This window comes from Nomascus leucogenys, chromosome 12, assembly GCF_006542625.1.
Source record: "Nomascus leucogenys isolate Asia chromosome 12, Asia_NLE_v1, whole genome shotgun sequence".
NCBI lineage: Eukaryota > Metazoa > Chordata > Mammalia > Primates > Hylobatidae > Nomascus > Nomascus leucogenys.
The window spans coordinates 10,775,331-10,802,781 of record NC_044392.1 but is presented as its reverse complement, the minus strand read 5'-3'; the positions used below and the strand labels follow the sequence as shown (position 1 = coordinate 10,802,781).

Genomic DNA, 27,451 nt, shown 5'->3' with positions numbered 1-27,451 from the left:
CTGGCTTAAAGTATCTCTTAGAAATGCCTTCAGAACCTGTTGTCTAAGAAATCCCTAAGGAAGGCCATTCATCTTTTAAAGGAGGGGGTCATATTTTGGAAACAGTCAAAAGGCAAAGTTTATCAACTCAAGTAGCTAATGCCATTTGGACGGTTTCCAAAAAAGTGAGTTAGGAGTTCTAAATAAGGAGAGTAAATCCCTGGTGTGGTTAGAACTTGGCTCTGAGGAAGACAGTTTCTTCCAAAGATCATTGTGAACATCTGTGAACTGCAGACATGACAATGCAGCCGTGAGGGGCAGCGGGGAGTCCTGCCGTCCAGCAGGGACACTGGGTGGCCACCCAGGGCTGTGACCTTGCAAGGACCCTCTAAACTCTTAACTACACCAGCTCCTTTACTAGGGTCCAGAGTGACTGCTTGCACACTGGGGTTGCAGGGGGAGCCGGGCATCATCCCAGGAGCTCCTGCTGCCAGAAGCATGTCCTTCACTGGTTGGGAAATTATAAATAAAATAATGGTCACTTTTCAAAGGTGTTCTTTGATGTCAGTGTGTGAAGAAGCCAGAGAGCTGTCCTAGGAGTGACAAGGACTCTGACTTCTCTGCCACTCCTCTCCCTCTTCCCTCCCTTCCCTGCCTTCTGTCCCTCTGGGGTCCTCCTCTATTGACTCTCCCTACCTGACCCCATGCCCCACAAGCCCTGCCCATATCCTTTTCCCAAGAAGCCTGTGGAAAAGGGAGGTCCTGATGAAATTGCCCAGTGAATTTGGATCAAGGATTTGTAAGTGCAGCCTTGAAAAAAAAATCTTCTTCATGTTCTTCACTGTAATGTGGTTCTACTGGAATAATTTAATTACTGGAGCATTTAATATATTTATTAATGATCTACATCTGTGGTCCCCAGTCAGCCTATAGACTTTGATCCCTTCTCAAATAAAGGGCAGTATTCACCCAAAGATGGAAACAGCTGCTTTGGTTAGGATGGGGGAGGGGAAAGTGGGACTGACTCAACCCATTCCTCACTGTCTCCAGCCCACCCCCTCCCCAGCAGTGCCTCAGGCATCTTCCCTGGAACCTCTATGATACCTTGAAACAATGTAAAATCCAACTAATTTAGAACAAGGCATAAGAGGGTCATTCACTTGCAGGTGATGGTAAATTGGTAAAGTTGGCAAACAGCAGCAGGGAAGAGGTGTCACCAAGCCAGCCAAGAGGATGAGGAATGGAAACTGATTCACAAAAACTGTCAGGCTGTTTTTAGGTTTTAGGTGATGCCAGAAGGATATTAATAAGGTACTGTTGGTGACTATGGAAAAGGTGACTTTAATGGAGATTTGTGGTGGAACAAGAAAGTGCCTCTCCATTGGGCCAAGTTCATGTCTCTTACCTGTTTCAGGAAGAGTACCTTGATTTTGGCCGTCAGCAGCCCCCTGGTCCCCTGGGCTTTGGGGCAGCCTGGTGACCATCTTCCTGGGTGTTTCTCCTGTTCAGCTACCATAGAGGCAGCAAAGAACTCTAGGTAGAGAAGAGAGCTGGGACTTTAGAGTCAAACAGATGAATGTGGGCTCCATGGGACCTGGGGAAGAAGCCATGCCTCTTTGAGCTTCAGTTTCTTCATCTGTAAAACAGCAGTAATAAGTCCTCCTTTGAAAAATGAATGAGTTAAGGTGGCCAGCTGGGTACCAAGTGCATGGCAGGGCTCAGTCGCTATTAGTCCAGTCCACATTGCCCCAGCAGGTTTTGAAGTCAGTAACATTTCTCCCTGATTTTATTAAAGCAATACAGGTTCATTATAGAATGAATGAACTATAAGACAACTCACAACCACGTCTCCAGCATACAAAACCTTCAGAACGTCCAAGCCACAGTTCCCAGGGGCTTCTTCAAAACCTCCTCCTTACTTCAAATGTCAAAAGCCTGGCCACTGGGCCTCGGAATGCCCACAGCCTGGGATTCCTCCTAAGCCGTGCCTAGTCTGTGAGGGCCCCCACTGGAAGTCAGACTGTCCAGCTCACATCGGGAGGCCGAGGGAGGAGAATCACTTGAACCTGGGAGGCAGAGGTTGCAGTGAGCTGAGATTGTGCCATTGCACTCCATCCTGGGCAATAAGAGCAAAAACTCCATCTCAAAAACAAACAAACAAACAAACACAACACCCAGGGCATCTCACACCCATGCAAGCACACTTGAAGCCCTGAGTAAGTACTGCTACTAATGCAAAATCAAGCATGCTGTTTAGGATGCCCCATTTCCTGGAGTCCCTAAATTCCTCAGCCTCTCCCAGTGACAGGCAGTTCTCAGCCCCTTACCTCTGTGACAGTGACCTATATACAAGAGAAATAAGCCTTTTACAAAATATTGGTTAATGAGGAATAGACATGCTAATGGCTCACAGGTTCTGGAAACGAAGCAGGGTGGCCCCACTTATGAGAGAGGAGACCTCAAATCAGTCCTATATCAGAGAAAGGGAGTAACAGTGACAATTCCAGCAGGCCAGCCATGTCCAGTTGCACAGGTCATGCACTGCACAGTTGTGGGCAGCATCTTCACATCATGGCTCATTACTCTGTTGGGGCTACAGGGATGTGCAGTTGTTCATGGGGCCAAGGGGTCCCAGGAGGTCAGGTCAAAAATAGTGAGACTCCTGTGCGGGAGCAGGGCAGAGGCGCTCCTCACTTCCCAGATGGTGGGATTGCCAGGCAGAGGTGTTCCTCACTTCCCAGATGGTGGGGCGGCCAGGTAGAGCCGCCTCTCACTTACCAGACTGTTGGGCTCCGGGCAGAGGTGCTCCTCACTTCCCAGACGGTGGGCCTGCCTGACAGAGGCGCTCCTGACCTCCCAGATGTGTGGCTGCTGGGCTGGGGCCTCCTTACTTCCCAGATGGTGCAGTGGCCGGGCAGAGGTGCTCTTCACTTCCGAGACTGTGAGGCGGCCGGGCAGAGGCGCTCCTCACTTCCCAGGCAGTGCCTAGCCAGGCAGAGGCGCTCCTCACTTCCCAGGCGGTGGGGTGGGAGGTGAGGGGGAGTGCTGGCAGAGGTGCTCCTCACCTCCCAGATGGGGTGGTGGCCAGGCAGAGGCACTCCTCTCTTCCTAGACTGTGAGGCAGCTGGGCAGAGGCGCTCCTCACTTCCCAGATGGTGCGGGGACCAGGCAGAGATGCTCCTCAGGTCTCGATCTCTTGACCTCCTGATCCGCCCGCCTGGGCTTCCCAAAGTGCTGGATTACAGGCGTGAGCCACCACGCCTGCCCTGCCGTGTCTTCTTTCTCCTCCTAAGCAGCTGTTTTCGTCTCCTGGATTTTGATGTTCTACTTAACACCCTCATGTTCTTACGCATGTTGCCCTGCTGGAGGCGTCCTTCTCTTTGGGCAGCCTGACCCACCAACAGTGCCTCAGGAGATAGATAGGGAAGCTGAGCCGGTGGGGGCCCCTCCTCTCTATCCCACCTCAGTTGCAGGGGAGGGGTCGGTTGCAGCTGCAGCGGTGGCCCTGACAGCTTTCTTTTGCGGGACCCGTGGCCGGCAGCTCTGGGGGGAGAAGAGCTACTTGATGCAAGAGCTGCAGGATCCCTGGGCTGCATGTCCTCCCCCACCATCAGCAAGCCTGGAGAGCTGGGCAGGTGGTCTTTAACCAGCACCTTCAAGGCCGCCTTCTCTGGCCACAGGGAGCAGCCTGGAACTGGTGCAGGGAGCACTGTTGGAACTGGGTCAGGCTTCCCAAAGGGAAGGATGCCTCCAGCAGGGCTGTGTGAACTGGCGACTCCATGGCCCTTGGAGTAGAAACTCACTGCATGCACCTGGGCCTTGTCAGTCTGGTTCTTTTCTGTCAAGCTCTTCAGACGGACATTTCCTTCCAAGGGCCTGGGATTGTACCAGGAGGAAGTGAGGTTTCCCTGAGTCTCCAGGAGCCTAGAGGTGGAGGCTGCTTCCCTGTTGCTACAGGGGCCCCTTTTATTGTCTTCCTGCCTCTGGGTCTCTACCTGGTCTTTCACCTGCGTTGCTTCTTTGGGCTCTTTTGTCCTCATCTCCATCTTCGGGAGCCTGGCTGGGATCACCTGCTCATCTAATGAAGGAAGTCGGAGGTTAAACTTGCCTCTGAGATGAGGGATCCTCAGGGGCTGAGGTGTCCAAACATCATGGAGTTGCGAGCAGACAGCACGGGTTTCTTCCTTGAGGGGGGGCTCCAGACCACAGGAGGCAGGACCTTCAGTGGGGTGCCCGTGTTCCGAGGGAGAAGACACAGCCTCATAGGGGCGCCATCCCACCTGGCTGTTAAAGAAGGCCCAACATGTTGCGGAGGGTTGAAGAGGAATCAGAAACAGCCCAAGTTTCCTGGGGCAGGCACAGGTGCAGGAGCCACGGGGTGAGCCTGGCCAGCTGGGAGGGCCTCACGGACAAGACGAGCAGGTTGCCGAAGGCATGGCGGGGACCCGTGGTGGAACCAGGAACAAAATAGCTTAGAAGAGCACGTTGGCAATGGCGTGGCCCGGACCTGCAGCGGAAGCAGGAACAACTTACTCTTAGACCAGAACGTTGCCGATGGTGTGGCCGGGACCTGCAGCGGAACCAGGAACAAAATATGCTTAGTGAGTTGCCCATTTTGAGTGAGTTGTGCACAGACGAAACTAAAGGTCAGAAGTGGAGAGGATTAGCTTGGGTGCAGGCAGGCTGAGTCTGAGAAAGGAGTCAGCGAAGGGTGGTGGGATTATCATTGGTTCTTATAGGTTTGGCATAGGCGGTGGAGTTAGCAGCAATTTTTGCGGGTAGGGGGATGGAAGTTACAAAGTACATTCTCAAGGCGGGAGGATGTTACAAAGTACATTCACAAGGGCGGGGAGGGCGTATTGTCACAAGGGCCTCCTCTCTCATCAGTGGGGCCACCCTGCTTTGTTTCCAGAACCTGTGAGCCATTAGCATGTCTATTGCTCATTAACCAATATTTTGTAAAAGACTTATTTCTCTTGTATATAGGTCACTGTCACAGAGGTAAGGGGCTGAGAACTGCCTGTCACTGGGAGAGGCTGAGTGAGGAATTTAGGGACTCCAGGAAATGGGGCATCCTAAACAGCATGCTTGATTTTGCATTAGTAGCAGTACTTACTCAGGGCTTCAGGTGTGCTTGCATGGGTGTGAGATGCCCTGGGTGTTGTGTTTGTTTGTTTGTTTGTTTTTGAGATGGAGTTTTTGCTCTTATTGCCTAGGCTGGAGTGCAATGGCGCAATCTCAGCTCACTGCAACCTCTGCCTCCCAGGTTCAAGTGATTCTCCTCCGTCGGCCTCCCGATGTCACCCACTTCTCTGTGGCCGGGTGCGCACTGGGCACCTGGGAGTTTATGACATCACTATGGGGCTGGTGACAGAGCCAGGGTGTGGAGGAATGAGCAGGAACCTAGCGAGGGTGCCTACAAGAGGAGTCAAAGGGCAAAAGGCGAGGCCCCTCCACCAGTCCAGCTGGACTCTCTAGCCTCAGGGACATCCTGCTCCTGGGGGCAGGTGTGTGGCCCTGGATGGCCCCCCCGTGGCGTTGTGGAGGGTGCGGGGCTGATCTGCCAGAGCCCTTCTCACCTGCCATCTGGCCCAGGCGCTGGCTGACACCCAGTGGCCATGTCTTGGCCAGCCCTGTCCCCCGGGTTACAAGGCCAGAACCTGGAAGCAGAGTGCAGGACCAGCCAGATCCCGCCAGGCTCCCCCAGGGCCTCTGCAGTGCCTCTGTGCTGCCTGGAGGCAGGCCCGCCTTCTCCATGGCCTCCGTGGCCTCGAGGGCCACCAGGCTCGCTGCGCAGGCTTCCAAGGAGAGGACGGGGTGCCCTGATCTGACTGGATGCTGCCCCTTACTGCATCCCTTCCTGGCAGGCAGGGTCTCCACTTCTTTTTACAAATTTGCCAGAGACCGTTCCTTAGGTCATCCAGGTGGTCATGGTCCAGCCAGGCTTTGAACCCAGGTTGTGCCATTCCACAGCTGGTGCTCTGGCCTGTGTGCCTCCTGATCATAGATACAGCATGTATTCTTATTTTTTCCTGTAGTCCGGGGGTACTTAGCATGGTGGCATGTCCGTAATCAGCACATGCACACTTAGAAGGAGGTCTTCACTTCAACATATAAGTTGACCATGGCCCACTCTGGGCTCCAGTCCTCTGCAAAGATGTAGGGCAGGGACTACCAATTGTCGGCACAGCACCATTCCACATTGCTCTTCTAATGGAGCCTTTCAGCCCAGATGTTCTTTCTCATCTGGTGGGTTCTCTCTCGTCTCATCCAAGTATGTAAAGATTATGTTCTAGATCAGCTTTGGTCTATCCTAAAAGAAATTCATCAGTGGATTATACCATATAGATAAAAGTCAGTTTCTCTGGTCTTCCTAGAATGTGTCTAGAAAGCAGGTACGCTATTTACAAGTTAATAGTGGATCAATGTATTGGATTAAAATATGACCAACGTAATTTGATCATTGTGAGCATGCCAGCTCGGTCCAGTCTTCACCACACTTTATGATACCCTAAATATAACTCTAGATTTTCTTATGCCCAAGAGAAGGACACACTCTTGGGTGTCTGGACTAGGGAAACAGGTATGAAAAGCCATTCGGACACTCTACATCTTTTTATTGGAGAATTGAAACATCTATATTGATGTAATTGATGTATATTTTTAAAAGGCAAGAAGTTACTTCTGTCAAGAAAAAAAAATAGTGAGACTCCCCAGACGCAGTGACTCACCCCTGTAATCCTAGCACTTTGGGAGGCCAAAGTGGGCAGATCACTTGAGCCCAGGAGTTTGAGACCAGCTTGGGCAACATGGAGAGACCTTGTCTGTACAAAAAAATACAAAACTTAGCCAGGCATGGTGGCACACACCTGTAGTCCCAGGTACTTGGGAGGTTGAGGTGGGAGGATCGCCTGAGTCTGGGGTGGTCAAGGCTAGAGTGAGCTGTGATCACACCACCGTACTCCAACCTGGGTGATAGAGTGAGACCCTGTTTCAAAAAATATATATAGTGAGAATTAAATCAATATATATATATTCTCACTTTGGCCAGGTGCAGTGGCTCACGCCTGTAATCCTAACACTTTGGGACCCCAAGTCAGGTGGATCACCTGAGATCAGGGGTTCGAGACCAGCCTCGCCAACAGTAGAAACCCCATCTCTACTGAAAATACAAAATATTAGCTGGGCGTGGTGGCGAGCACCTGCTATAAGGTCCTCTGAGCTGGCCGTACCATGGTCAAGCCATGGTGACATTCCCCCGCCCTTGTGATAATGTACTTTGTGATATTCCTGGTCCTTGTGAATGTGCTTGGTAACATTCCTCCCTGCCCTTGTGACAATACGCCCTCCCCGCCCTTGTGAATGTACTTTGTAACATCCTCCCGCCTTGAGAATATACCTTGTAACTTCCATCCCCCTACCCGCAAAAATTGCTGCTAACTCCACCGCCTATCCCAAACCTATAAGAACCAATGATAATCCCACCACCCTTCGCTGACTCCTTTCTCAGACTCAGCCTGCCTGCACCCAGGTGAATAAACAGCCCTGTTGCTCACACTAAGCCTGCTCAGGTGGTCTCTTATACAGACATGGGTAACACCTGTAATCCCAGCTACTCGGGAGGCCAAAGCAGGATAATCACTTGAACCTGGGAGGTGGAGGTTGCAGTGAGCTGAGATATGCCATTGCACTCCAGCCTGTGCAACAAGAGCGAAACTCCGTCTCTCTATCTCTCTTTCTCTTTCTCTCTCTCTCTCTCTCTCTCTATATATATATATATATAAACTCTCTCTCTCTTTCTCTCTCTCTATATATAAACTCTCTCTCTCTCTCTCTCTCTCTCTCTATATATATATATATATATATATATATATAAACTGGGAACAGGGCTTGGTATCTGGTGATATAAATGTTAACTCTGATTCCTGTTCATGTGAGTTAATATTCCTTGTGTTCCTAGGAGGGACTACCTTGTCACAAAAAAACAGTATAAATCAGACACAAACATACCTTTTCCAGTTGTTCAAACAGCTTGGATGTTTGAGGGTTCTTAAGTGGGAACTGGGTTGTTGAAGTTGTCAGTGTGCAGTGGGTTGTGTGGGTCACGAGGAAAAATGCCAGGGCTGGGGCCCGGGCCACTTACAACGTTAGCTGTGTGATCCTGTTTTGAACTGAAAAGGAGGCATTACCTTTCTGACTAGACTAGGTTATTATTAAATTACAAAATGGTAGCTCGTATTAAGTTCCAAAATGTTAGACTGAAATTTTGATCAAAAAAGGGAAGGAATTGTGGAAAGTAAACGGTGGAAATGACTATTTGAAGCAGTTGGGGGAAAGACAATATGCATCTCCAGGGTGATGGAGCCTTTTGGGATGAAAAGAGTGTGGCATTCAGAATGAGAAGCCCTGGGGGGATTCTTGGTGTATCCTGGGACCAGTTTCTTACATTCTCTGTGTCTTCATTTCCTCACCTATGAAATGGGAATCATGATATGCAAGCACTCACTCTGCTGACTTCTGACATGAAGATAAAGCTAGATTAGTACGAATGTGCTTGAAACACTGAAAAGTCCTACACAATGGTGCTTCCACTACAGCTTAATTCTGTTATCAGAGTCCACAAACCAGCTTATTTGCTTCTGCTGCCTACTCAAAAATAGCAAGTAACCAGACTTTTATGTGCCAAGACAGAAATAAATGGATTTTTAAAATATTTGGTTTCAGTGCTTTTGTGTCATTGACAGGAGTCTGCTAGAGTCCTAGCGCCCTCCTGGAATGATCCAGGCCTAGAAATGAAGCTGTATGTACCCCCAGTGACAGCAGAAGGAAGGACAAAAGCGGCTGTCTCCCCACCCACCTACACACTTTGTGCTAATTGGGCTTCTTTGTTGCCCTCCCTAGAGGCTGGGAAGGAATGTGCAGCCCAGGCAGAATTCCTCTCTGCACCCTGCCCCTCCCCTTGAGGTCACCACTCTGGGATCGCTTATGCCTGTGGAGAGTGTAGAATGAGGTAGAGGGCAGAGCCAGGAGCAAACAGCCAGCAGCCAGGGACTCCGCCTCCTTTCCAAACTGCAAATTACAAGGAAATGGCCAAGAAGCCTCTTGGCATGTGGCACAGAGCATGGGCTTTGGAGCCGGATGAACTGGGTTCTAATCTGCCACTCACTGTGCAACCTGGGGCAAGTCAGTCTAACTAAGACTGGGTCTCATTTCTTTCATCTGTGAGCTGGGGACTTTTCTATCTGCATCTTGGTGTTCTTGTGAGGAGATTAAGCATACAATGCAGTCTTTGGGTATATTAGTCTGCTCAGGCTGTCATAACAACATACCACAGACTGCGTGGTTTAAACAACAGAAATTTTTTTTCTCACAGTTCTGCAGGCCAGAAGCCCAAGATCAAGGCGCTGGCATGGTTGGGTTCTGATGAGGGCTCTCTTCCTGGCTTGCTGACGGTTACCTTCTTGCTATGTACTCATATGGTGGAAAAAGGTGGAGATCTCCTTCTTGCTCTCCTTCTTTTTATAAGGCCATAGCCCTATCAGATTAGGGCCCCACCCTTATGGCCTCACTGAAACTTAATTACTTCCTTAAGAGCCTTTCTCTAGATAAAGCCACATTGAGAGTTAGGGCTTCAACATATGAATTTGTGGGGCAGACAATTCAGTCCATAGCATCATGAAGGGTGGAAGTGGACAATATAATCAAAAGGTAGTAAAAAGAACAAGGACTAGAACATGAATTGAATGCTGAAACTAAGGATGGGTCCCTGCCGCATTCTGCAGATATCAACAGCCATTTCCCAGATCCAGAACAATGCAGATCAAATGGTGGGAAGACGCTTGGAGTTGATAGAGGGCTCCCCTTCCCAGACCAAGCAGTTTTGTGTGATGCAAAGCAAATATAGGAAAGCTTGAGAAACTACACTGATAACCCCCAAATCTGGTGGGGACTGTCGTGGTATAGCTGGACTGGGAAAAAATGCAGAACTGCCTTCTTGAAGCTTCTTCCATGACAGATACTTGCATCCTGAGACCTAGGCCAGAAGAACCTCTAACCACTCTTACTCTTTCTTCATCCCTGTGAAAAGGATGGGAAAAAAATTCTAAGCAATTAGCAAGGAATATGAGCAGCAATCAAAGAAGGACAGTGGCAGTCCTTCTGGATGGCAGTCAACAGTTCCCCCATCCATCTCTGCATATGCTGCTCCTCCATCCAGAAGCAGATTCCCTTCAACCTGGGCTGGCTTTTGACTCACTTTGTCCATAGGATTTGGAGGAAGTGACACTGTGCCAGGTCCAGGCCCAGACCTTTCGAGACCTGGCAGCTTATACTACTGTTCTTTCAGAACCCAACTTCAATGTAAAGAAACCCAGATTTTCCTACTGGAGAGAGAGGCAACATAGGGAGAGAGGCCCTGGAGGATGAGAGATCACGTGAAGAGAGAGAGTGGCCACACAGAGGACAGCCTCAGTGCCCCGCTGGGACCCTCCAACCTGAGTCACACTGCCCTAGCCACACCACATGGAGCAGAGACGAGCTGCCCTCACTGAGCCCTACATTAATTCCTAACCCACAGAACTGGGAGCAATAAAAGGATGATTTTAAGACACTGCATTTTGGAGTGGTTTGTTAGGCAGCAATGGATAAATGAAGGAGGACCTTCACATCAAAATGGCCTGTGCACCCTGATGCCCGCACTCCACGTAGGCTGGATGTATACCTGACCCAAGGGAATGTCCTGGTGCAGCACGATCAACACAATTAAAGCAAGTGAGAGCCTGAAGACTAGGATGTGGACAGAGGCTGCCCAAGGCCCAGCCCCGTTCTCTCCCCTTGCTCAGGCAGCCAAAGGACCAGACTGGCCAAATGATGAATACCCATTACCTATCTCTCTAGTTCCTGTTCTAAGGGAAGGATTCAGACAGTGCCTGGGAACTAGGGAAAGTAGGGCTTCTTTCCAATATGTAAAAAGGGATCTGGATGAGTATTTTGAAGAGAGGATTTTGTGAGGAGGACTTTTGGATTGTAGAGAGAGGTGAGATGGTGCTTCATCTCTCAGTTCAACCTATAGTATGTTTGGAGCTGGGGTGGAGTAGGGGAAGCCCTTCAGCAGAATGACTCAGAGAGCCTGGTCTTGTGTCCTGCAGTTGAGAGATATCTGCTCCAATGCTTGACATAGGCTCGAAAAGCTCGAGTGGTCTTTGACGCATGGAAGATGAAGTAGAGGATGGCATTTGAGAAGTGCCTCCGTTCCCACTACAGCAAGGCAAGGGATGCATGCCTACATTTGATTGATGAGAGGCAGATTATGCCAAGTCAGATGGGAGCCTTAATATCTAAGACCTGCCTGAGAAGATGGAGTGAGGACTGGTGATGAGGACCTCTGGGGCTGAGAGGTGGGAAAGCTGGAGGGATATAATACAGCCTTTACCCCAGGGGATTTGCAGCCAGACCACAACTGGGGAGTCTCTGAAGCTGGAGTCACCTATTAGTCAGCAGCCACCTAAGAGCTTTATGGCTGTGCTTCCTCTCCTTCTCTGGGCTCCAGCCCTTCAGGAGCTTGGAGCCCTGCTTAATAATCTGAGGGCAAGAAGGGAAAGGGGAAAATCAGCACACTGTACCTTCTTTCCCTGACCCCAAGTTCCCACCTGTCACAGGTGCTAGCTAGGGAGGGGAGGAACCACTTGCAACTTGCCTATGTAGGGATAAAGGATTTCTTACTTTGAATTGAAGATTCAAGTGTTCATTCATGCAATAAATATTTGAGTTCCTACTCTGTGCTAGGTATTGGTTGGCACTGGGGATTTAGCAGTGAGCAAAATACATAAAAATATCCTCCTTCATGGAGCTAACATTTTAATGGATTAATATCTAGGACTAGACACTTTAAAATTGATATTGTATGTTGTGTCTTAGTGACCACAGGACTATTACCTAAAAGACAGTAGAAAATTCAAGGGGCAGGCAAATATAAAACAATTTTTTAAAACATTTGGACTTAAGTGGATGGCTATTTCCCAGACATACACTACCAGAAGAAAGCTGAAATAACTACATTATCCTTGCAGAACAGAGAACATTAAGGATGTTTTTAAAAAGTGACCATGTAATCAATTGTTCAAATGAGTACTCTTTTCAGAGTTAAAAGAGGTGCTATTAGTAAGGTCTATGGGGATGTATGAATATAAGAGGTTCTATTAATAAGACCTGTGAGAACAGCGTGTGTTAACTAGGACTATCTCAAGCAAACAGGGACCTATGGTCATTCTGGGGATAAAACAGGTCACTGCATAGAGATAAGAGGGGTTCATGAATCCATAACAATTCTGACCTTGTTTGTACCTAATAACATAACTTCAAAATAAATAAAGCAAAAATTGGCAGAATGACAAATAGAAATGGACAGATACATTTTCATAAAGGGGGATTTAAACATTACTCTCTCTACAACAGACAGAGTAGATAGACAAAAAATGTATGGGGGATACAGAATATTTTATCAACACAAGTAAAAAGCTTGATCTAACAGGTGGTGGGCCAGTTCCAGCCCACCACCTGTTTTTGTCAATAAAGTTTTATTGAAATACATCCCCATTCATTTATTTACTTATTTTCTATGGCTATTGTCTATGGCTGCTTTTGCTTTACGATGGCAGGTTGAGTAGCCATGACAGAGTCTACATGGCCTGCAAAGCTGAAAGTCTTGACTATAGGACATTTGCTAACCCCTGATCTAAAGCATTTATATAAAATCCTGACTCTTAACAATTTTTGAAGAGTACATATACTTTTCAGGTACATGTGAACATTTGCAAAAATTAATCATGTAGCAAATTTCAGCTAATTTTTAAAATCCCAATATCATAAACATCTCTAACTACAAGAAAAACCCCCAATATCATATATATCTCTGACCGCAAAGCAATTCAATCAGAAATCAATAATTAAAAGATAACTAATCCCCCATAAGTCTGAAATTTTAAAAATTCTTCAAAATAATGAATCGAAGAAGAAATCTTAGTGGAAATTATATATTTGAATGAATTTCAAAATGAGTGGGAAATGGCTAAAACAATTCTGAGAGGAAATGTATAGCTGTAAATATTTATATTGGTAAAGAAGAACCCAAATCAAGAAGTAAGAAAAAGAACAAAAGAATAAATTCAAAGAAAGCAGCAGAAGGGAAATTAACAGAATAGAAAATAAAGAGACAACAGAAAAGAGCAACTAAATCAGAAAACAAAAGATAAAGAATTCTTTAGCAAGACAGACCAAGAAAAAAAAAAGACAAAAGGAACAATTAGACGCTGTTGAGAATGAAACTGATTTGTGGTTAAATGGCAAAGCACCGGAGAGTGCTGGGTGATGGGCAAAGTGTATTCATTTTATTAGTCTCTGTACATTTCTGTATATTTGAAAGATTTCAACACACGCACACACATACACACACATGAAATAAAATCTGCAAATAAACAAAAAAAGGGAGAGTGGGCTCTGAATTAAAACTGCCTGAATTTTAACACTGATTCTACAATTTATTAGTGAGTACCTTAGGGGCAAGTTGCTTAAATGCATCTCTTTAAAATGGAGGTGATAATAGTTTCTGGCCCATACCTCCTCACTGCCTCCTTCATAAGGCTCTGGGAATTCAGGACAAGGTTTCATTCACTCTGATTTTGAAAACTCTTTCTCTAGTTAAGGATGCCCCAGAATTACTTTACACCTCTCCCTCACCTTCCGCAGCAATGCTTAAACTACCTGGAGACCTTGGGACGCCACTCGGGAAGCATGGGGAGGGAATGAAGAAGGGGCAGAGGTTGGAATGCACAAGGGGGAGAGAACCAGCATTTATTAAATCTCCACAGTGCATGGGCTAGTGTGCTAAATGTGAATACCTATTTCCTCCTTTGGACGGGAATAATAATATCGTCTGCTACTGACTGTGTTCATTTTCATTCAGTTTGGCATGTCCAATGTCCCCACAACCTTATACATTCAGCCCACTGCTTCCAGTGACTGTGTGGTGTTTCAGTGGTGTTTCACATCCCCCCATAACCTCCTCTTATCCTCACCCCTAGTCTAAGGCACTTGGGTTGCTTTCAGTCCTTGCTAAGAGAAACAATACTTGAACACATTTCTTCATCAATGCCCCCGCCCCCAGGGATTTACATCTGAGAGTGAACTTTCTGGGTCACAAAGAAGAAATACTATATACTGCAGACTGTTTTCCAGAATGTCTGAATCCATTTGTATTCCCACCAGCAGGGTACACGAAGAAACAGGAATCTTTGCACCCTGCTCACCAACACAGGCATTATTAATATTTACTTGTGGGAGTTTATTAGTATTTTGTTGTGTTTAGTTTGGCTTTTTGAATTACTAGTACATTTGAAGGTCTCTTCATACGCTGTTACCCACTTGGATTCTCCCTTCTGTGAATTGCCTATTCATATGCTTTGCCATTTTAAAAATTGAGTTTCCTGTCCTTTTCTGACTGGATTTCCAGAGTTCCTTGTATATTCTAGAAATTGATGGTATGTTGTGTTTAGGCATCGCAGATGCCTTCTCCCAGTCTTCATATGCCTGTGACATTGCTGAGATGTTCTTTACTGGACAGTAGAGCTGGCCCCTAGTCACTCAGCTCAAGAGGGTGGAATCAGGATTGGAACCCAGGCCAGTCTCCCTCAGGATCCATGCTCTTTCCACAGTGTTCCTCCCTCCCCACCTGCTTTCTTCAAAGAGGGCAGTTCGCCACTCAGTCAAGGCAGCCTGTGGGTATTTGGAAAGGGTGGGAGTAGTGCATCTCCAGAAATTGCACGAGGTAACCTCCCAGTAGTGCTGCAGAAGCCGCATTGATGCCTAAAGGGTGAGGATTTGTGATTTGTAAAAGACCTTTTCTGGTGCTGCTGGAAGCTCTCATTTCTCCTTGTCCACCTTAGCAAGGGGTAACTGTCACCTTCCTGGCTGTAATTATCAGGCATTAAGCATACCTCTAAATGGAGCATTGAACCACAGGTCCTCCTGGTGACCTGGGATCCCACTGACAACCCAAGATGAATATGCGAAGAAAACTTCCTCAATGTGTCCACATCCCCTGCTCAGCCTAGCCATGCGGCAGGCAGTGTCCTCATTTCTCCAGCATCCCACGTATGGAACCTCAGGTAATTCACCTCTGGCTCACTTCCACTCCATTTTCTGCCATGTCCTGCCCCATCCTGCCCCATCCTTTTTTCCCTGCTGTGTCAGGTTTCATTGCAACTCCTTTGATCCAGCCTCCTCTCTGCATCACTTCCCTGCACCCCAAATTATTGTCTGTCTGATGTCTCCATCACCTTTGTCCTGACCTCACTACTTTTATATAGCCATTCCTCATGGCCGAAAAATGTGATCTAAGGCTTGGATGTGGGTCTCAGCTTTGCCATTTATCAGCAGTAGCAAGAAAACCTTACTCAGCCAGCAGCGGCCTCCTCAATAAGCATTCAATAAATGCCTATATGTTAAGTGCTATGATGGGCACCAGCAATTCCTCAGTGAGTGATGTAATCCCTGCTCTTCATTTGCTCACTTTAGGAAGGGGCAGACATTTAAGCCACCAGATGCATCCAGTGTGATGAGTTGATCAAAGAGATGTGCTTAGAAGTGATTGATTTGGCCTAAAAGTGGGTAGAGATGGTCAGGAAGACATCTTGTAGGAGCTGACACTTGAGCTGAATCTGGAAGGGGGGGACGAGTTTTCCAGGTGGGCGGTGCTAGCAGAGGGCAAGAGCATGGCAAGGTGAAGCAGGTGGCGTGTTAGGAATGCAAGTTTGTAGCCCTTCTTTTTCATGGGGCTTGGAGGAGAACCACACATGAAAACACATACCATGAATCGCCAACAAATGCTGTAGGAATAGATGCTATGTTTTTTTTGTTTGTTTGTTTTCTGGTTTTTTTTTTGAGTCTGAAGTCTCCCTCTGTTGCCCAGGCTGGAGTGCAGTTGTGGGATCTCGGCCCACTGCAACCCCTGCCTCCTGGGTTCAAGTGAACCTCATGTCTCAGCCTCCTGAGTAGCTGGGATTACAGGTATGTGCCACCGTGCCTGGCTAATTTTTGTATTTGTAGTAGAGATGGGGTTTTACCATGTTGGCCAGGCTGGTCTCAAACTCCTGACCTCAAGTAATCCACCCACCTCAACCTCCCAAAGTGCTGGGATTACAGGAGTGTGCCACCGCACCCAGCCGGAACAGATGCTTTTAGTTGTTAGTTAATGAAAATTTGCCTTCTGGGTTTGATCTGAAATAAGAGAAACACTTAAACTTCTTGTTTCACCAGGTTTGAATGGCCTACTCCGTGGCTGCCTTCCATGTACCCACCCCGATTGTGCCATAAGCAAAATGCCGCATAAGAATGTGCTTTCTGTTCAATGCTGGCAGCAGTTCTCCTTGTTATCTTTATGTGTGCTGTGTGTCTAAGCTTTATGGAAGCTACTGAGAGGCTGGAGTGGACAAGACTTGGGATTGTGGAGTCAGGCTGAACTGGGTTCAAATGCTGGTACTGCCACTTTCTACATACTAATTCTGGCCCTACCTCCAAGGCCACCTTGATTAGTTTGGGATGCTCCACAGCTCTTTGGGGACTTACTCCAGAACCAGCAGGTGACTAATTGCATCAACGGCATGTGGGCTTCAGTTGTTTAATTCTGAAGGCAATCTGATTTCTAAGTTTTGGGAGTGTGGTTCTCCAGCTACTCAGGAGGCTGAGACAGGAGGATCGCTTGAACCCAGGAGGCAGAGGTTACAGTGGGCCGAGATCCCACCACTGCACTCTGGCTTGGGCAACAGAGAGAGACTTCTATCTCAAAAAACAACAACAACAACAACAACAATAAAAAAGCATCGATTCCTGCGGCACTTGTTGGCGATTCATGATATGTGTTTTCATGCGTGGTTCTCCACATGTCACTAGGATAAAAGCTAAGCCTCCTCCACGGACCTCTGAGGCCTGGTATGGGTCAGCCTCCCTATCTTCCCCTGCTTCCCTTTGAACTCTCTAGATCCCATTAACACTGGCTGTGACCATTCCCATTCCTACCTCAGGGGCTTTGTACTTGTTGTTCCTTCTGCCTAGAACTTTCTTTTCTTTTCTCTTTTTTTTTCTTTTTTTGAGACAGAGTCTCACTCTATCACCTAGGCTGGAGTGCAGTGGTGTGATCATAGCTCACTGCAGCCTCAAACTCCTGGCTCAAGCCATCCTCTTGTTTCAGCCTCCTGAGTAGCTGGGGCTGTAGGCATGCACCACCATGCCCAGCTAATTTTTATTTTTTGTAGAGAAAGGGTCCCACTATGTTGCCCAGGCAGGTCTTGAACTCCTGGCTTCAAGTAATCCTCCCTCCTCAGCTTCCCAAAATGCTGGAATTACAGACATGAACCACTGCACCTGACCCCCTTCTGCCTAGAACTTTCTTTCACCTGATCTGTATATGGCTGACTTCTTTTCAGTTAGCAGGTAACAGGTATCAGTTCAGATGTTACCTCTTATTACATCCCCAGGCCATCCTGTTTTACTTTCTTCATAGCACCTCTTACCTGAACCATCTTATTTATTTATTTACTTATTTACTGTCTGTCTCCTCTGCTAGAACCTAAGTTTGACTTTAGCAGGAACCTTATCTGTCCTGATTACTGCTGTATCTCCAAAACCCAGAGCAGTGCTGATTTTGCATATCATGCATATAACGTGTATGCCTTTTACACTCAGTAAATGCTTTTGAATCAATGGGCAGTTGAATAAATGGATTCACTGAAAGAAATGCTTTCATAAAGGAGCAACTCTCCATTTTAAAATGGGGAAAAGAACTTCTTGGGTACCTATTCTTACCTGTGGAATGGAAACATAAATATTTGTGGAACCGAAACACACTAATGCATAATAAAGCTTTCAGTTGCAAATGCAATGGAGAGTGGTCATAAATGAATAGTAATTACAAGATTAGCATGCTGTGGGAGTCATATTTTAGGCCAATTCATAATTGTGAAATAGAGTTTGGAAAAGTGTTGCACCCAGGTTATGCAAGATTCATGGCTATAATCTGGTGGCAGGCACTAGCCTTAGGAAAGCCGGGCCTGCATTCAAATTCTGGTTCTGCATCTTAGTCATATGACTTTGGGCAATTCCCTTAACCCTCATGGGTCTCCATTTACTCGTATGTGGAATGGGAACATATCAACCACCATGGTGGCATGAGAGCTAAAAGAGGTGATGGATATAGTTCATACAGCACAGGATAGGGAGAGGGGAGGAACTGTCCCCACGTGACCCCACTCTCCTGTGGCTCTGCACTCCAGCCCTGGCAGTGTGAGCACAGAGGTCATGCCAGATAAATGTCTGCTGAGTGCTGGCTGAGGGACACTCACTCTTATCCAGCTCCTGTGGTCAGAAGCCAGCTTTCCGCAAGCCTCACAGACATGATGTACTGGGGCTTGAATTTCACCCATGGCCTAAAAGCAAGGTCCCATTCTCTCAGCTCTCATTACTCAGTGTCTTCTGGGGATTTCCCTTGGACAGCAAGATAAGAGTGTCCAAGGTCAAGACCATCAGGAGATGAAGCCCCCACCACTGGAGGATGGACCGTGTGGGGGTGGGGAGGAGGCTGAGATTGAGAAAGGGCAGTGCTGTGGGCTGCTGTGGGTAACTACAGGAAGGCACCAGAGGCCTAGACATCTCCAGGTGAGGAAGCCCAGGCCGCAGTGCTGAATGGTTGGGGAAGAAGCTACTGTCTCCACCGCAATAGGCTGTGCTGGTCTGGTCTGTGGGATGGCTAGTCATGGTTCCCTTCTACATGTGTCTCTTGTCGAGGCTGGCTGTGAAGACCCTGTGTTTAGGAAGAGTTGTGTGGCATGGGGCAAGGGTGGGGTTCCCCAGCTCTCCTCCTTTAATGGTCTCTCATGTGTTATGGTTACGTATTGGGCATCAGAGAACACTGCATGGCTTCTGATGGTCCTTCCTACTTGATAGCTCTATGGTTCTCAGCCTTCTCCCTTTGGCCTAGAAGATCTATCCTCTATGGCTAGCAACCAAAAGGAGATTTCCACAGTGATTTCTATCCATTGTGGTCCTGCGGAGAGAAGTCGCACCTCTGCTAATGGCTGGGGACGGGCAATTGCAAGGCAGTATGTGGGCGCACAGTCTCTCAGGCACCCTGTGTGTCACTGGGTCTTGCCAGTGTGTTTGGGAGGAGGACAAGCTGGTGAACGTTGCCTGGCAGTGGTGTGAGACACTGTTTTCCAGCTGCCATGATAGGACTGCTTCCAGGTCACCAGAAAGACAGGGCAAGGTTGGCGCCTAGTGTTGCCCCTGCTGGTGGAGGCTGTGGGCCAAATGGCAAGAGGACTAGACAGGGGGTTGGTGGGCTGCATGACTGGGCTCCAGTCCCATTTCTGCTTCTTACTGACCATAGAACCCAGAGCCTCAGAGCCCTCATCTCGAAAATGAAGGGGTTGTTTGGGAGGCTGAGGCAGAAGAATCGCTTGAACTTGGGAGGCAGAGTTTGCAGTGAGCCAAGATCGCACCACTGCACTCCAGCCTAGGCGACAGAGCAAGACTCCATCTCAAAAATGAAATGAAATAAAATAAAATAAAATGAAGTGGATGGATCAGGACCTGGAGACAGCTAAGGTCCTTCTTGCTGTAGGAGTCTCAGAGGCCCCAGAGTGCATATGCACTTTACCAGGTCCAGAAAGCAGCTTGGCTCTGAGTGCTGCAAGGACCGTCCTCCACCCCCTCCACCCATCCTGCTAGGCTGCATTTAAGGACAGAGAACCTTGGCAGCTCTAACTTATCTGTCCCCCCACCCCCGAGGAGGAGTGCACCCTCAGGGAAGGGGACACTCTGCTTTTCACAGACAGGGAACTGTTGGAGTGGTGGCTTCGCAGCCCAGTGGCCAGTCTTCTCTGGGGTGAGCAGCCCAGGTCCCCCCCACCCCCTACCAGCCTTGGTATTTGCTAATTTCCCTTTCCAGGACAAATGCGTCACTATCACTCTTAAAATGAAGTGTCCAGATGGGAACACAATACAGATGTGGCCCAGTCATTCCAGAGGAATGCAAGAAAGCTGCTGACATTGTCTAGAATTCAGGCATTTCCCCAGTGGGCTTTACCCTCTATTTATTCCATATCCATGACATCTTATTTATTTTTGTTGTTGTTGTTTTGTTTTGTTTTGTTTTTAAGACAGTCTCACTCTGTTGTCCAGGCTGGAGTGCAGCGACATGATCATAGCTCACTGCAGCCTTGAACTCCTGGCCCTAAGCGATCCTCCCTCCTCAGCCTCCCCAAATGCTGGAATTACAGGCATGAGCCACTGCACCTGGCCTATGGCATCTTATTAAACATCTGTCTGTTGCAAGCTGAGAAAGAGGTTTCTGTTTGCGCTCCTCGTGTTTGTTAAGTTTGCTTAATGAAGGCCCTGTTTAAAGGGAAGGACTGCCTCTAGCTCCCCCTAGAGGATAGCTGGCTGGGATTCCACAGCCTCAGCCCTGGGAGCTCCCGTGTATGTCTCAAGCCAGCAGAGAGATTAATGACCTCGGTCATTTTGTTTATTAAAATATTATGTTGGGGGTTCTTTATACCATTGTAAAAATGGTTCAACTGAGTGCCTTCTGTCTTCTTAAGCCAGTGCCTCTGGGCACTCTTCTTTGTAACTTGGGCACTCGGGGGCTTCTCTGGGCCTCTGCTTGCTCATCTTTAGAATAAAGTAATTTTTTTTCAGCTGTAAATTAATTATACGGTTCTTTATATTAATTATATGGAGTTAGATACTCATCTTTACAACTACAATAACGGCGATTTTCATATTTCCTCTTTTAGGAATTTGTTATAAAAAGGACTCAATCTTTTCCTGACTTTATGCCTCCAAATTCCCATTTCTCGCCCTCTCCTGGTGTTTCACCTTTCCCCACCCTCTCCCCGTGGTGCTCCAAGCTCAGTGGGTGGCAGCACAGCACGATGGTTCAGGACAGTGTCTCTGGAGGGTGCTCTGGGCCCCAAGTGAGTCACATAACCTCTCTGTCTGCCTCATTATCTGTAAAAAGGGGATGTGGTAGCATTTGCCTAACAGCAAATGTAATTGATAATTAATGCATATAAAATGCTTAGAATAGTGTAAAATGGTGTTCAAAGAAGCATTCGTTGTTATTGTTGTGTTTCTATGGGGTGAGGTAGCCAGTAAAACCCAAGGTTAACACCAGACTGTTTTCCTCTAGGAAATACAACAAGCAAGCAAGCACAAGACATGGATCCTGAAGTTTCTTATGAGCAGGAGACTAGCACAGACCACTGTTCCTACCATTGGGAGGAGAGCACAGCTGGCTGGCTGCCAGAGTTGGCCTCGGGGAGTAGGAAAAGCCAAGGGCTTAAGAGATGGAAGATCTCCTGGGTCACACTCGGGAGACTATTCACTAGCTGCCCACTGGGCAATAAACACCAACTGAGGACCCAGGTGACACAAACCCTGCATTAGGTACAAAAATAAAATCTGGTCATTGGAGGACTCAGGCCAATGGGGGAAATAAACTGGTCAATAAACAATCATAGTGCCCTGTAAGGGCTGGAAAAGGGCATCCCAGGAGTCTGCAGTTGATAGGAAGGGATTGGGAAGGGCACAAGGCCAAGAAATAGGACAGGCAAGATCCAAAGGAGTGAGAACTTCGCAATGTCAAAGGCTTCAGGGCCATTACAGGCAAATCCATAAGCCACATGCCACATAGGGCACCTGGCTTCTCAAAGAGATCCACGCTATAAATTGGAGGTGAAAACTTAGAAAACTACTTCTCAAAATGGGCTACAACAGTGAAGCCAAATTTATTTTGAATTGATTCTTTTTAAAAGACTATAACCATATATAAACTCCGAATAACCACATTTCACCATGACACTGTTTTTAGGGGCCCAGCCAGGAATGAGGATCAGTACCTTGGAGAGCTCCAAGGGGTTCCAAAGGGCTGAGGCACGCACTAGTTCAGCAGGAGGCAGAAGCATGAGCATGAACCTACCAGGATCAGTGTGGGGCCAGCCCCTACTGGTGTGGGCTTCCATTGCCAAGGCTGGTGCTTCTCCTCTTAGGTGGAGGTCCCAGGGACTAGGAGATGGTGGATGAGGGGCAAGGGACCCAAGATGGACATTTGTTATCTGCCCTGTCTCTGAATGGTGTCTTCTTGGTACCCAGGAGAGATCATTGCACTCATCCTGGAGTCAACTAGTAGGCCCTATTGCTAGGATGCTTGTGGAGTTTTGCTTTCTTACAAGTAGTTGATAGCACTTCTCCAGTGGAGGTGACTTAGTTATTTGAGATAAGCAATTGAAAGGATTGTTGCTGCCTGAAGGCAGAATCGAAAAACTGGGGCAAGCTTCATAGCAGTTCTGCCATTTCAGCCTCATGGATGTGGATTTCTACAATTACCCAATCAGTCCAGGTCTTGTGGGCAGCCGGGGGACTGTCTGTGAGATGTAGGGTGAGGCCTGACTTTGAAATGTTTGTTGTGGCTTTTGGCCCTGAACACTGGAGCCTGATTAAGTTTTATGCCAGTCAGGTATAAAACTTGACTGGCTGCAATTTGGGCAGCTGCACCCACATGCATCTGGTGTGTGCATGTACACTGTTCTTTTCATCAGATGGACATGTCGTTTGGATATTTCTCTCCTGGAATAAGACATTGAAAAGTAATTTATAGCTTCAGGAAAGTCCCCAGTCAAGTATGGACTCGGCGAGATGGTGATGTCAGCAGATTTATCCTCAGGGACTTTCTACTTCCCCTTTTTCTTTCATCTGAGCCCTCCTCCCATTCACTTGTTACCCATGTGTTTACTGAGTGTCTTTTTGTGCACAGGCCCAGGATCTGCACACACAGTCAACTGTAACAACCATATGACCTAGATCATCTAGGACAATTCTGATTAAGGGGCATTTATTCTTTTCATTAAAAGTGATTTGTTAAATATATGGGGGAATGTGATTTGACTTTATGCTTTTGTAAAGCGTAAATAAATTCGTAAATCAGGGAAATAATCTTCAGTTGAATTACATGTCAGAATTTTGCATGCAGAAAATATGGTCACCATATATCTAAGAAAGAGAGAGAAAACAATTTGCATCTCCTGAGCCGGTTCAATGCACTGGAAGAATCACCTGTATTGAGAAGGAGCCTGGGGTCACTGTTGATTAGTGGCACCTGCCATGGGCATCACATGGCAAGCGATGGCATGAAGACCGTGTCTTTGGCACCACCTGTTTCTGTTCTGAAGGCCTACTGTCCTCACACTGTTCCAAGTGTCTCTTATCAATATAAATAGCTGTCTGAGCCGTCAATAGTGAAGGGTTATTACCCTAACATGGTAACCATCCCAGAGGCTGGAAGAGACCTGTGCCTCAACGGTGCCTACATGGATGAGCCAGGAGAAGGGAATATTTTAGGTCTCAGCACTCCTTGCACAACACATAGGAGCTGTGCTCTGAACCCCAAATTGTGTTTCTTAGCTTGAGACCACCTAGTAATGGGAAGAGCCTGGTGTCCAGAGGCAGACAGACCTGGCTGTAAATCCTGAATTCTGAAGCGTCAGCTGTATGACCCTGGGAAGGTTACTTAACTTTTCTGATCTTCAGTTTACTCCTTTCCAAAATGGAAATAGTAATACCTACCTCTTAAGTTTATTATAAGAATTAAATCATAGAACACATTTAAAGCCACTGTGGTTTTGCCTGCCACATAGCAGGTGCTCCATAAATGAGATCCCTTATAACAACTTGTAAGAACTGCAGGCTCCATCCCCTGCTCCATATGGGCCATTTGAATAAACCTATTTTAAGTAATGGATGTCACACATAATTTGGGCGATAATTCCATTTCACTTCTACCCCCAAATCTGAAAAATAAATAGAGGAAGTTGACCTTTACTAAGTGATTTGGAATTTCAGTGGAAGTTTCTATAATTGCTAGTTAACAGGCCAGGGAAACCAGCTCTTGTGCCATAATTGGAGGTGTGCAGGTCAGGACATTTAATTATGGCCTGGCCACCTGGAATAGAAACTTTGCCACCATGACAACACCTTTTTGCATCTGCCTGATTAAGTCAACAAATTGTTGGTTCCCAGCCCAAACTGGACTGTGACAAGTGCTTTCTCCCCCTGGAATCTGCCTGTCATGATGTGCCTGTCAAATTTCTTTACAAAGGCCAGGCTCAGGTAGGGGAACTCAATAGAAAGAGGAGAGGACACAGCCCTGCTCCGGAGATGCCTGCAGCCTAGTGGAGAGGATGAACTGGACCTGCTGGGGAGCAGGAAAGGCATTTTGTGGTCTGTGGGGCAACCCAGCTGAGTGGTCAGGAGAGCATGCCCTCTGGAGCCTCAGGTTCAAGTCCAGCCCCACCCCTTGTAGAGGTGTGTGCCTTGGGCAAGCGAGTCATCTCTTTGGGCCTAGTTCTTGATCTCTACCAAACGGGGGTAGTAATCTTACTTTATAGGGTTGTCGTGAAGATTAAATGGGGGTAGTGTTTATGAAGTGCTTAGGACAATGACTAGCCCACAGTGGATGCCCTGTTAGTGGTTGATAATATTATCAGGTTTGTGACTCTAATTTTCTGGAAATAGCAGTGACTTCTGGGGTCCAAGTTATAAGGAAAGTCAGCATGGGCTGCTGAGTGCCTCCTTCACAGCCTCCCCTTTGGCTGGAGCCTCTTGATGCCTTCCCCCTGCCCCCCCACCACGACTACACACCTTGGTGCCTTTGCCCTGATCTTTGTCCCCTTGACTTCCTGACCTATTTCCACGCATGCGCTGTTCAGATCCAGGGCAAGCATCACAACCATCATGAAATCCTTCCCCAGATGGGGTTAATTGGCCCTTCTCTTGACCTCCCAGAGCCTCTTTCACCCGACAGCATTGGCCCTTTCCATGCTGTGCTATGGAGATCTGTTTCCTTGTGACTCTGTCATCAGCCCCAGAGACACACAGGCCTGTGTGCGCATTCTGGCTCACACCCTGCTGGAGGTGACAGGCTGGGAAAATCGTCTCCCATTGCTGCCCCATCACTGCTTATCGCTACACAACTGCCTGGCAGGATTCTGTAGGGATCCTGTGTCTGCCCTGTAATTCAGTCTCTATACAGGTCCCTCCTTCCCTCACTCCCTTTGTCTGTCTCTCTGTACCTGGCAGGGCCTGGCACTCCAGACAGGTGAAGCATGCTGGTTTCTGATTTCCCTTCCACTCTCCTGTCATCTGGGGTCCCAGGATCTACCTCAAAGCCTAACAGATGACAGGGGCATATGTTTGCACTTCCCTTCGTTGTCTTCTGCCCCTCCTGTCCTAGCTTCATTCTTGAGCCCTGGCTAACACCAAGGGGGCCCTCCCCATGAGGGTGAGGAGGGGGCATGCCAGCCCCGCAGCAGTATGGCAAGGTTCTGGGAGCTGGGAGCTGAGCTCAGCCACAGGAGAAGACTAAATGCGCCCTACTTTTAGTTTTGAAACCTGTCAATGAGCGATACCCCTCCCACATCAGAGCACAGGAAAGTGGTGGGGGCAGAGAGTAGGAGGAGAGCTGGAGGTGGGCTGGGCGGGGAGGAAGGGAGGAAACTGCACCCTGTGGCCCCCGCTGCTTACTCGATGACCCAGTGACCTAATGATGACTCATCCCGTCCTCCTGAAGGTGTAGGGGCTGTATGGGTGGGGGGTGGGGTGAGGGTGAGGGGTGGCGAACACATCATACTCTGAGTCCTGTTGTCGTGACCTCTTTGGGTAAAGCAGGGAAGATGTTGAGCTGGGAGCCCCCCACCCTGTGGAGTCGTCCTGAGATGCCCCTTCCCTCTGGAGTCCCAGGTGAGCCTGAGTAGTCCCGCTGGCTCCGGCCCTGCACCTTCCAAGGCCCCCTTGCCCACTAGAGTGCCACAGAGGGAAAGCACAGTGTCCCCCTTTCTGCTCAGCTTTTACTCATCATGGTGCTGGGACGGAGCCACCTGCACTGGCCCTCGCCATGTGCCGAGTGGAGATCAGTGCTTCTCATTCTAGTGACAACCTTCAGAGGCAGGTGAAATGCATCCATGCTGTTCTTATCACCATTCACACGTAAGAAATGGAGGCTTATGGAGGTGAAGTTGTCTTCCCAAGGTCCAGAAGAGTGTAAGTGGCATAGCGGGGGCTCCATGCCGGGGCTGGGCCTTCAATCTGTCAGCCACTGTGACATGTTTCAGAGGGGGTGAAAGGAGAGGGCAGGAGGCCACACCCAGGAAATCTTTGAATCACCTGTCACCCTACCATGCCCACCCTGTGTAGTCAGGTTGGTCCCTGGCTGGGTCTCCTAAGATTATGTCATCCAAGGCCATCAAGAAGAGAGGGGATGATAAGGGGACAGCCCTGGGGGGTGGCTGCTGGTGCAGGCTGAGAGGGGCCTTGGTGGCAGAGTGAGGGTGTTTGTCTGGAGAACAGAGGGGAGTCCCTGGAATATTCAGGAAGGAAGGCAGAGGGCAGGCTCCGGGGGCCTCATGTGGCAAGGAGGACAAAGAGAACTGACATTTGAAGATACCTTCTGTGCCTCAGCTGGTACTGCTTCTACCATTGTGATTTATTCAACTTGTGCTTACTGATCTCAACCATGTACCAGACAGGGAAGGGAGTGGGGGGAATCAGGCTCAGGACCTGGGTGCACGAGCTTTACAGAGGAGATGTGTGTGCGTGTACGTGTGCACACACACACAGAACACAAGGCGTAAGGTGGCCTGAGAGACACGAATCAGACCCCCAAAAGAGGTGCTCTCCATCAGGATGGAGGAGCTGCTTTTGTGAAGAGGTGGGTCAGAAATCCTTCTCCTTCCCATCCATTCATAGCTTATGCCTTATTCCCCTCTCTCTGGCTCTTGTTCTCATTTTAAAATGGAAGAACACAAGGTCTGCAAAGAGGACTCCAGCTCTTACTCACGTATCCTCTTGCCTGGGATGCAGTGATTTATTCAACATTCTCCCTGTGCCAGCTTTGTCCTCACTGCAACCCTAAGAGGTGGTGTCATTATCATCTCCCACGCACCCGCATGTAAACTGAGGGGCAGAGGGAGAGCCCCCAGCTTGCCCAAGGCCATTTGAACCCAGACCTGAGCAGCCTTTGTTGTGCTGCCTTCCTCATTCCATGGAAGGGCACTGGTAGGTACCAGTGGCCACTTTGATTTAAAGGCCTCAGGCCAATTAGGTTCTCGACTGGAATATTAAAAATTGTTTCATGTAGTTTATTTTTTATTTTTAAATTTTTCTTGAGATGGAGTCTTGCTCTGTTGCCTAGGCTAGAATGCAGTGGCACAATCTCGGCTCCTGGCAACCTCTGCCTCCCAGGTTCAAGCAATTCTCCTTCCTCAGTCTCCCGAGTAGCTGGGATTATAGGCACGCACCACCAAGCTTGGCTAATTTTTGTATATTCAGTAGAGATGGGGTTCCCCCATGTTGGCCAGGCTGGTCTCGAACT

At 48.1% G+C, this 27,451-nt stretch overlaps 2 protein-coding genes across 6 annotated transcripts in view; one reads left to right on the top strand and one right to left on the bottom strand.

Annotated features, from left to right (window-relative positions):
- HIVEP3 (HIVEP zinc finger 3) overlaps positions 1 to 27,451 on the top strand; it is a 522,650-nt gene that overhangs the window by 195,209 nt on the left and 299,990 nt on the right. The gene's annotated exons all lie outside the window — the stretch shown is intronic.
- Positions 3,219 to 4,414, bottom strand: LOC115837557 (putative UPF0607 protein ENSP00000383144). Its single transcript, XM_030823605.1, is given in 2 exon segments — positions 3,219 to 4,108; positions 4,111 to 4,414. Coding segments are annotated over 2 exon segments (1,023 nt in total). The 5' UTR covers positions 4,244 to 4,414.